Here is an 11,573-nt window from a genome sequence, read left to right on the forward strand (position 1 = left end):
AATGTATTGTATCTGGGTGTGAGTCAGGCTTCTCTCTTCCGCTTGCAGCTCGTTCAGAATTCAGCTGCCAGACTTTTAACGGGCACTAAGAAGAGAGAGCACATTACTCCGGTTTTAATTAAATTACATTGGTTACCCATACGATACAGAATCCAATACAAAGCTTTGTTGTATGTTTTTAAGTCTCTGCATGGCCTAGCACCTGAGTATGTTAGTGATTTAATCAGCCGTTGTCAATCAAGTAGATCTCTGCGCTCTAACGATCAATTGCTTCTCATGGTTCCGCTGATCATGTTTAAGATGTAAAGGTGATCGGGCATTCTCTGTTGCAGCTCCTAGGCTCTGGAATGACCTTCCTCTGTCTGTAAAAACTTGTCCTTCATTGGGTGCTTTTCAGAGTGCGCTTAAAACTTACTTGTTCACTTTAGCTTTTGACAATGCTTTGTAAGTTTTTATGTAATATGTTTGCATTGTTTTTATGTCTTTGTTTTTACTTTTATACCTTCTGTACAGCACTTTGGTTCCACTTGTGGTTTTGAAAGTGCTCTATAAATAAAGTTGAGTTGAGTTGAGTTGAGTATTAGATGCAGAAAAGGCATTTGATTGTTTTGCAGTACTTAACAAATGTGGTTTTGGGGAAACATTTATTCAGAGGATCAAAGCCTTCTATCATTCCCGTAGTGCGGAAGTTATTACAAATGGAATTATATCAGGACACTTCACACTACATCGAAGAACAAGACAAGGCTGCCCCTTATCTCCATTACAGTTTGCCCTATGGATTCACCTCACACACTCTGATCAGCAATGGCTTCAAATAGAAAATATTGAAGGTAAAAATATTTCACCTCAAGACAAGACCATTTTTAGGCAAATTAATTAGAAAGCATAGCTGTTTTAGTAACAATACTGTAGCCACAACTCTGACAGCTTGATGGAATACTGATAAAATAACATGCTTCAACCTTACACACTGTGCAAAAACACCAATCTGGAACAACCCTGATTTCTTAATCAACAAATTATCAATAATAGGAAATAATTAAAAAAAAGAAAGGCATCACTCATTTGCTCAACCTATTTGAAAAGAACACACATCTCAGCTTCCCAGATCTCTGTCAAAACTTTGATATAGGAAAAGAGCAATATTTACAACACAGCCAGTTAAAAAGTGCAATAAAAGCAAAAATCAATATAACATATAATCCACACCACTCCACTTTTAGAAACTTGAAATAAGTTACCAAATGCACCCAAACTCTTTTCAAAATTATATAAAACTCCAGCATCTTATGATTCATCTATATCACTCCCCATCATAGGCGGAAATCGAGGGGGAGTGATATAGATATATATCCAAAAAAATAATTGTTTAAGAAATAAAATAATACAAATGCAAACGGGGCAACAACAAAAAACCCTTGGTGTCCCCTTCAAAAATTGCTCTTGAGAATTGTTATGTTTATTGTCCCCACCCAAATTTTCGCCCCTGCTCCCCATAGAAAAATGGGAAAAAGATCTTAGTATCACAAGTAATCCAGAGTGTTGGTCACAAATTTGCAATTCCATCTTCAAAATCACTAAAAATAAAAATTTACAATTAATTTTATTCAAGATTATACACAGAATACATATAAAAGAACGCAAATTGCACATCATGGGTTTTAACACATCAGACAAATGTACAGAGTGCTCACTCCAGGTAACAGATCCTAAATTCCATGCAATGTGGTTCTGTCCCCCCATATATCTCTTTTGGAAAAGGACCATCACAAAAATTTCACAAATATTTAAAATTAATATACCACTGTGCCCAAGTTTTTGTATCCTCGGTCATCTTTCCGAACTAAAATTACCTGTTGAAACACCACTGCTTCACTGATAGCCTTGGTCATCGCAAAAAAAACTAAAAAACAATCCTTATTAACTGGAAGACAACAATACAAATCAAAGCCTTATTGTGGTTGGACCTACTCTCTAAATATGTTAATCAAGAATGTAATTCATCTCTACAGAAAAACCCAACTGAGAATTTCATCAAGAAAATCAAAGAATTCAACTTTCCAGTGACCTGATACTTGCTCTCACTTTCTCTTTTCTTCTTTCGTGTGTATAGGCGTTATGATTATGAAGTATATGTGTATGTATATTCTTTTTGTTTCTTTTGTTTTTTCTCCCCTATGGGTAGTATCATTTAAACCTATGTGATATTACATTAACACTTACGACACAATATACATAATATAAAACATAATACTTACACCATACCACATAATACTTTACTGCAGGTAGGCTCCAATTTATAGACACCATGAAATTTACAATTCACCATTACTTCTAACCTAATTATAGCTGAATTATTAATGACCCACAGATATACAGGTACTGTAGATATACACATTTCAAGTTCACTACCATCCCTTGACCCACCCAATTATAACCTCACAATTACTGGACGGTATTATTTATTCATGACCTTGGACTGCTGTGCGTGGTGTTGGTATGGGGCGGGTGTGTTCGCATGAGCGGTGGGCTATGGCCTGTCTCTGGTTGGGATGTTGGACCCCTCGCTCAGCGTGGTGGGCCTCTGCAGCGAATTACTCCCGAGCAGTCGGGGTGGTGGAACCCTGCTTTAAATCTTGTATCTATTTTCAATTAATGACCTAAATCTGCCAGAAGAAAATGGCCTCCACACTGATATGTATATTACAGAACAGTAGACCTGCCCTATTATGTTCCCATTCTGTGAACACAAGCCTTGCAATACCTGTGCTGTATAAATGGAACTCTCAGTCAGGTGGCGATGGTGTTGACCACACTAGTAGCAGTGACCCTGGAAATGAGTTATGCTCTCGGAGTACATTTCAGCCAAAGTAGCAATGATAATGACCACACCAACCAAAGGGACCTGAGAGGCAGAACTTATTCCTGCAAGGCAAGACTTTGTGTAGAGTGGGGGGTACTGGTATTGCAACTGAGGATGGGTTTGTGGACCCTCGCTTGTGTGACCACGGTAGGAGGAGCATGTGCCCTGGATCGCCACCATGCACGGTAGCCTGGAGCAAATAGTAAATACAGAATTGTCCAAAATTTCCTTCATATTCTACATCACATAAATATGCATGCACACCCCTTTTCTACTGCAAAGCCAGTATATACATAGTGTTTTTTCCCTTATTATTACATCTTTACACATAATAATGTTAGTATACATATATCAAAATACATATACTAAAGTTAATTTGCTAAAGTTGTACCATATAGCCTCCTTCAATTTGTTCAAAGGGTTTCTTAAAAGAAATATATATCTTTATTCACTGTTACTGCACTCCCCTTACACTTTGAAACTATATCTATTTATTTGCTGCACATAAAGTATCTCACAAAAGTGAGTGCACCCCTCACATTTTTGTAAATATTTGATTATATCTTTTCATGTGACAACACTGAAGAAATTACACTTTGCTACAATGTGAAGTAGTGAGTGTACAGCTTGTATAACAGTGTAAATTTGCTGTCCCCTCAAAATAACTCAACACACAGCCATTAATGTCTAAAATGTCTAAAAAGTTCAAATGTCCAAATTGGGCCCAAAGTGTCAATATTTTGTGTGGCCACCATTATTTTCCAGCACTGATTTAACCCTATTGGGCATGGAGTTCACCAGCTCAAAGGTTGCCACTGGAGTCCTCTTTCACTCCTCCATGATGACATCACGGAGCTGGTGGATGTTAGAGACCTTGTGCTCCTCCTTCTTCCATTTGAGGATGCCCCACAGATGCTGAATAGGGTTTAGGTCTGGAGACATGCTTGGCCAGTCCATCACCTTCACCCTCAGCTTCTTTAGCAAGGCAGTGGTCGTCTTGGAGGTGTGTTTGGGGTTGTTATACGAAGGGAGGGGATCATGCTCTGCTTCAGTATGTCACAGAACATGTTGGCATTCATGGTTCCCTCAATGAACTGTAGCTCCCCAGTGCCGGCAGCACTCATGAAGCCCCAGACCATGACACTCCCACCACCATGCTTGACTGTAGGCAAGACACACTTGTCTTTATACTCCTCACCTGGTTTCCGCCACCCACGCTTGACACCATCTGAACCAAATAAGTTTATCTTGGTCTCATCAGACCACAGGACATGGTTCCAGTAATCCATGTCCTTAGTCTGCTTGTCTTCAGCAAACTGTTTGCGGGCTTTCTTGTGCATCATCTTTAGAAGAGGCTTCCTTCTGGGACGACAGCCATACAGGCCAATTTGATGCAGTGTGCGGCGTATGGTCTGAGCACTGACAGGCTGACCCCCCACCCCTTCAACCTCTGCAGCAATGCTGGCAGCACTCATACGTCTATTTCCCAAAGACAACCTCAGGATATGACGCTGAGCATGTGCACTCAACTTCTTTGGTCGACCATGGCGAGGCCTGTTCTGAGTGGAACCTGTCCTGTTAAACCGCTGTATGGTCTTGGCCACCGTGCTGCAGCTCAGTGTCAGAGTCTTGGCAATCTTCTTATAGCCTAGGCCATCTTTATGTAGAGCAACAATTCTTTTTATCAGATCCTCAGAGAGTTCTTTGACATGAGGTGCCATGTTGAACTTCCAGTGACCAGTATGAGGGAGTGTGAGAGTGATGACACCAAATTTAACACACCTGCTCCCCATTCACACCTGAGACCTTGTAACACCAAGAAGTCACATGACACCGGGGAGGGAAAATGGCTAATTGGGCCCAATTTGGACATTTTCACTTAGGGGTGTACTCACTTTTGTTTCCAGCGGTTTAGACATTAATGGCTGTGTGTTGTTATTTTGAGGGGACAGCAAATTTACATTGTTATACAAGCTGTACACTCACTACTTTACATTGTAGCAGAGTCATTTCTTCAGTGTTGTCACACGAAAAGTTATAATCAAATATTTACAAATATGTGAGGGGTGTACTCACTTTTGTGAGATATTGTATATTGCCATTCTTCATTTGTAATGATCAATCTCTTGTGTGTACCTCTCTTATTGTTCTCTTATTTTTTTCATGTATTCTCTTTTTTTCCCTTGATACATTTGTAATTTTCTTCACTGTAGAAAAGAGAATCAACTTAATTTTTTTCACATGCATTTTGTTGCATTAAAAATGCAAGGTTGAATAAGGAGAGCGGGTGGGTGGCAGTCTGTCCCTCAGAGGTGAGGAGTTCTTCTGCTTTGACTGCTGGAGAGGGACAAACCGCAATTTAGAGCATCGTACATGAAAGTATGTATTTTTTAAAACCATCACTTTGGTTCATTAGGAGTGCTTATTTACTCACATTGTATATTTTAAAATGGGATGTGAATTTAGTGCTTACTATGTTTGCACAGTAGCACCACCAGTGAAATTGTAGTCCAACTGCAGAACAAAAAAACCTGTGAGTATTAAACATCTGTAACTTTCAAAGGCCATATTACCATAAAATGGGTAGCAAGAGGACACAAACACATGCATTTCACATCTAAAGAACATACTTACATGAATTAAATAAGGTATCCCTTTTAAAAAACTGATCCATGAACTTACAGGTAATCAAACTCAGCTCTCGTTGTAGCATATTGAAGGTACAAATCTTCTTAAATATAAAGACCAGCATGAAGCGTTCTCATTTAGAGAGGCAAACCTAAAACCTTTTGATTTATAAAGGCAAGCCTGCAATTGTAATTGGTTGAAATGAGTGGGTCTAAATCTCGTTACTAAAATGTCACTGGCATAGACTACAGTCATGGCAGTCCCTTTTTTTCAAATACCTTCAAATAACCCCAACCTGCTAGCATTTGGCAGTAATTAACACCAAAATATGTATCCTGTGTTTATTGAAAATAGAATTTGGTTGCCTTGTACAAAAGAGCAGCTCTTATTGGAGACTCAGTTATGAATAAAGGTTTTACCGGTATAGCTCGCCAAGATTATCGGAAAAACAAATTCCAGAAGTCCTGCAGGCTACAACAGAAATATGGCAGAGCACACATTAGTGTAGATTATAATCAGACTTTATATAGAGCCCCGCAGGGCTGGACTAGTAATCTGGCATACTGAGCATTTTCAGCACTTTGGGGCAGCGTTATGTAGAATGGAACACAAAACGTTGCCATGCTATGCAGAAAAGGACAGCGAACTCCGTGCCCCCTATATAGTTACTCTACAATGCAGACAAAGGTTCTTCCTCTCTATATTATCCCCACACAGGTAAATCGGCATATGAATGAGAGTAAATAACCTAATCATTTGTTTGAATTTCCTCTTATAATTTAAAAAAATACATTAGTTAAACATGTGGAAGGATGCAAAAGAGGTTTCGTCTCTAAGCTATTGTGATATAAAAGACAATGAACTCAACAACAAATACATTTCAAACTTTATTTAACAAAATGCCCGTAAACAAAATTCGACATCACAAGCATGCTTCAGATGCAGTCTACAGACACGGGTCTGAGGCCATGCCTGTACCTCTTCCAACATGTTCATGAGTCTATGAAAGTATAAGAATTTGAGGTCAATCTTCTGTTGCACTGGAAGCTCATCACTTCTCCAGCGGTGCATAATTCAACAACTTCTCAATCAGATCCACATGGGCCAGAAGCATCCGCCGACAGCAGTATCTCTTCAAACCCAGAGCATCAAGAGCGTCACTGTGAAAATAACAAGCAGAAAATTCCCGTTAGTCAAAAAACATCATTATTTATTCATTAATGTATCCTCATGTCATTCCAAACATATTTGCTGTTATTTTTTTCCTCCAACCAACTCTCTTTTCCATACAATGACAGTTCATGGTGACTGGCATGGCAGTCAAGCATGTCATCCAAAAAGAAAAATAATTTCTGTATCTCTACCACTAGAATCATCACAAAACATCACAATGTATATACTACAACAGTGTAGTAAAGCTTTATGTGAACTACCCAAGTGGTCTCAGACCCCCCTAAAAGTACCCAAAAGCGAACCATACTCAGACCACCAGCTCGTTTGTGGGTCCTTTTGTGGTTCAATTGATTTGCGCAACATGAAAGTGAAGAGGTACCAGTCCACTTTTCATTTTATGACATAAGTACCTCATGGCTTGCCATACATAGCTGCATTACATGCTTCATATTCCAAGTCACAATTTATTGTCCACATATGGGAATTTTAAGCTATATACCATGATTACCATGATGTGTTTTTGTGTCTCATGTTCCGTTCTTGTATTATTTGAGCAGCTAAAATTAACGGATTGGCCGCATTGAGCAGAGCAGCAGGTTAAGATTAACCGTTTTAAAGTGCTCTGATGGGCGTACCATCTACGGAGGTTCCCACCAAACTCCCACTACAATACAAGCGAGGATTAAAGTTTCACTTAAATTTTATTTGTGCCCTGACAAATGTTCTTGGCTCATACACACAATGTAAATGACACGCAGGAGGAGACGCTTGCTCTCTCCATTACTCTCGAGATGAACGATAAACAAACATATTTTAAAATGTACATAGAATATCAAATGTTTTCCTTAATGCGAAATAAGGGCTTGTAGGTTTATCAGAGGGCATTAACATAACGTGAGAGAGTGAAGAATTTAGGACAGAAATACAGATTACATTAATATAATTGCACATGTTTTCTGGGTTTCATAAATTATATAACATGTAAAATATTACTTTTCATGTCATTCTATCCCTGTGTAATATTTTTTAAGTAAAAATTATATATTTTTTAAGCCTTAAAATAATCATATAGCCCATATTTTTATATGATTTAGAGTTAAAAATCAATAAATTAAGGTGTAGGCCTATCTGTATGACAACTGCTTAAAATAATCTCATTTATTTAAGAAAAATTATTGTCAGACAAATTTCATAATCGTGACAGCCCTAGCTGTAATGGGGTCTGAGTTCTTAAAGAGTTGTGGTGTGAACAAGAAGGGGTCTGAGACCACATTAATGTGAAGATGACCAAAAATAAACTGGGTCTTCTTTTAAGTCCACTTCCACTGTGAACACCAAAAGCACTGAGGTCATTATTGGCTGGTTCCCTTTCTGGTTCACTTGAACTGAACTGGGTTTTGTTCACTAAAAACTTACTATATGTGAAACCACCCTAAAATAAATCTAATTTTGTGTCCATGGAAATATTGCAAGGTGAACCATAAACAGCATATGAGTTTGGAAATACATGGGGATGAGTATAAATGACAGAATGTTCATTTTTGGAGTGAACTATCCTTATACACACAAACAAGCACACATGCAGATATGATAAACTCACCCTTCTGTATACTCTGCTTGAAGAAGACCTAAATATGCCTCCCATTTGTTCCCAACAATTTTCCCACAAGTAAAACAACGAACTGGGATGATCATCGTGAAGGAGCAGAAGCCTGAATAAAATAATAAAAAAGGAAGTTTCTTAGAAAACACATGGCGAGGATCTTAAAACCTCGATAATATCAGGTTAGATTAGTTTCGAGAGGGCAGACGTGCCACTAATGTTAGTGACAACTTTGAAGTTTATCCGTAGGCTGTTATAAGTCCTCTTCAAAGCTGCAACATATACACAACATCGCCAAGATAAACACACTATCACCGTATTTCACATATATGTTATGTAAACATATATAAACTGCATTAGTGCCCTTCAGATCAATGAGCCAAATAGTTATGAGCCAATAAATAAACTATTAGATTGAGAGTCGGTTAACTGTTATTTCAGATGCCCGATCAATGAAATTGACACAATCAACATTTACCGAAATAGCCGCGCACTCTCCACGTGTCTCTTGCGCAGCTCACAACAAACGCATTTCAACTACGTCATTTCCTACTCCGTGTTGCTTCTCTTCAACGTTCACGGGCGGAAACAAAAGGTCATAAAAACGTTCCGTGACCCAGATTAGCAAACAAGCAACATGTGTGGTAATGTGTTAATATTCCACCAATTTTTTTTTTTACTTAACACCAAAATAATAATTATGAGAAATATGATACTTTTTTGCATTTACCATTAGTTAAAAATAGTTTAAAATTCATGACGCTAGATTATTACAATTATATCGTTTTTTTTTTTTTTCATAAAATACCTGCAATCATCATCAATACCAAAGGGGAAAGGACTCCCTTGTTCAAGCTCTTGTTCAAGCTCTTGTTCAAGCTCTTGATAGGACTGACTGGGTCATATTATGTTTTTTCTTAGACTTTCGGCTTACCCTCATGAAAAGACCAACATTGTTACTCACCAGCGTTTGTTGTATTTTGAGTGCTGGTCCCCATGCAAGCGATGCTGTTGTGCTGGTGACCCTACCAGGCTTTTAAACGAACTTAACCAGCTTCATCAGTTCCACTAGTTAGACCAGTACCAAACCAGCACTAAACAGCCCCAGGATTGGGCTGAAACCGATAACTAAGGTGATGGAAGCCAGATAACCGATTAATAGGCCGATGGCTTTTATAATCGATCGACAGAATTTAAAAAATCTTTCTGAGCCTTTTCTTACTGTTTTTGGGCACAGACACAGAGGCTGCAAGAGTCCAAAATTAATACAATTCTAGATGCAGTTTTTTGTGCAACCAAAATCCCAATCATTGATTCTTGAGATAAGAAATATATATATATATATATATATATATAAAATCACAATTTAGAACACTTGAGTTAGCTAATCAAAATAACCAAATTTGCATTGAAGTGAGCATAAAAATATGGGAGAACATTGTCTGTCAGTGATTTCCTAATTTTGATTTTACTTCTAGAGGCCACTGTAATATTGTAAGACCAAGTTGTTTTTACTGTAAAATCATCCAGCACCGTCTACAGAGGAACATGGAGGAATAATAATAATAAAAAAATAATAATAATAATAATAATAATAATGATCAGCATAGATTTTTGCATATGACCAATCGTTCCAGAAAGCAACTATCAGCACAGATTAATAGATAAAAACCGATATATTGTTCTCCCTCTAGTCTAGACCAGCTATGCAAGGTATAAGAATATGTGTTGGAATTATAATTTCAAGACTTTTAATTCCAGACCTATAGATATAAGAGCTGAATACCACACTCAAAACAGAACAAAAATAACTAGACAAGAAAACACTCTCAGTCTGGGAAAATATGGTTCATTGTCCTTTAATAAGGTCATCGAGTCACAAGGGAGCCATCTTATTTTAATTTTACACAAGGAACAGGAGGGAGACAACAGGCGAGGTTTTGTGCAAAATAAACACATTATGGCAGAAGGAAAGGACGGGCACATTAGAGGGATAAGTAAACTTCATTAGATCCAACAAATAAAATCATAAGCATTCATTATCAGCAGCATCACGATGATACGTTTGCCAACATAACCATCTTTTCTGATCATCTTATAATTACACAGTCCTATTTGAATTATTGCATTATATACGCACTTTATAAAAAATTAGATTTTCTGTAACAGTATGTAAGGTGAATTGTGTGTACATTAGGGTTATGTTAAAGTTGTATATTGTTTGTGTCTGCATGCATTTGGGGATTGTTTCTGTTGTGTAGCGCTTATCATAGTGGAACTGTGCTATTGAAGCTATTTGGCAGAGAGCCGTCACAATCTATGTTGCATCTATGTTGCATCACATGCTAAATCTAATTCCATTGGTCCACTTTGTAATAATCATCCAGAAAATCATCAACATCAGACAAGAAACTAAGAATTTTAAATGACACAGAGCTACTACAGTAGGCAAGATCCATATGTTGATAATAATTGAACGAATTGTTTTTAGTTTGAGGTGATAAAATTGTGATAGAAGAATCTGTTCGCATGTGCATCATTTGTCTAACAAAAAAACTACAATTGAGATTTCTTTACATGTTGACACTTTCAACAAGGCAAACTCCAATAGATTTCAGTGTTATTTACAAACAAATGCACCCTTACAATCACTGTACATATTGATTTGAACCACCATTTGAGTTGAAATTAATCAGTTTTATCAAGGTTTAAATAGCATTGAATTATCTTTGAAATTAAATTTCATGATTTATCTCCAGAAAAGTCCTGTATTTTGAAACTCACATCATGTATTCTAACATTGCCTTGTCTTACAGTTGGCAGTTATGCAATTAAAGGAGTAGTTCACCCAAAACTGAAAATTATCTCATAATTTACTCACCCTCATGCCACTTTTCAGCTCTGTAGGTCCATATAATGCAAGTGAATGAAGCTCCAAAAGCACATAAAGGCAGCATAAATGTAATCCATAAAACTCCAGTGTTTTAATCCATGTCTTCAGAAGTGATATGATAGGTGTGGTTGAGAAATAGATCAACATTTAAGCACTATTTTGTACCATAAATCTCCAATTTCACTTTCACATACATATTCTTCTTCTTTTGTTTTTGGACGATTTGCTTTCTTCATGAATATCGCCACCTACTGGGCAGGGAGGAGAATTTAAAGTAAAATAGGAGTTAAATATTGATCTGTTTCTCATTCACACTTATCATATCGCTTCTGAAGACATGGATTTAACAACTGGAGTCTTGTGGATTACTTTTAGAATTTTTTTTTTTTTTTTTTTTTTCAGTTGCATTG

General features: G+C 37.4%; 1 protein-coding gene across 1 annotated transcript; it reads right to left on the reverse strand.

Moving 5' to 3' along the window:
* Positions 1-6,368: 6,368 nt before the first annotated feature.
* LOC127647330 (DNA-directed RNA polymerases I, II, and III subunit RPABC5) lies at positions 6,369-8,844 on the reverse strand. Its single transcript, XM_052131506.1, has 3 exons — positions 8,749-8,844; positions 8,268-8,379; positions 6,369-6,654 (listed from the first exon to the last, which is right to left on the reverse strand). The coding sequence occupies exons 2-3, from the start codon at positions 8,360-8,362 to the stop codon at positions 6,546-6,548; spliced, it is 204 nt and encodes a 67-aa protein (XP_051987466.1). The 5' UTR covers positions 8,363-8,379; positions 8,749-8,844; the 3' UTR covers positions 6,369-6,545.
* Positions 8,845-11,573: the final 2,729 nt, after the last annotated feature.

Source organism: Xyrauchen texanus, chromosome 1 (genome assembly GCF_025860055.1).
Source record: "Xyrauchen texanus isolate HMW12.3.18 chromosome 1, RBS_HiC_50CHRs, whole genome shotgun sequence".
NCBI classification, from domain to species: Eukaryota; Metazoa; Chordata; class Actinopteri; order Cypriniformes; family Catostomidae; genus Xyrauchen; species Xyrauchen texanus.

Coding starts and splice junctions, on each gene's coding strand:
- LOC127647330 (XM_052131506.1), bottom strand. CDS start 8,362: ATGATCATCCCAGTTCGTTGTTTTACTTGTGGGAAAATTGTTGGGAAC. Junction 6,655..8,267: donor CAAGCAGAGTATACAGAAGG/GTGAGTTTATCA, acceptor TTATTTTCACAG/TGACGCTCTTGATGCTCTGG.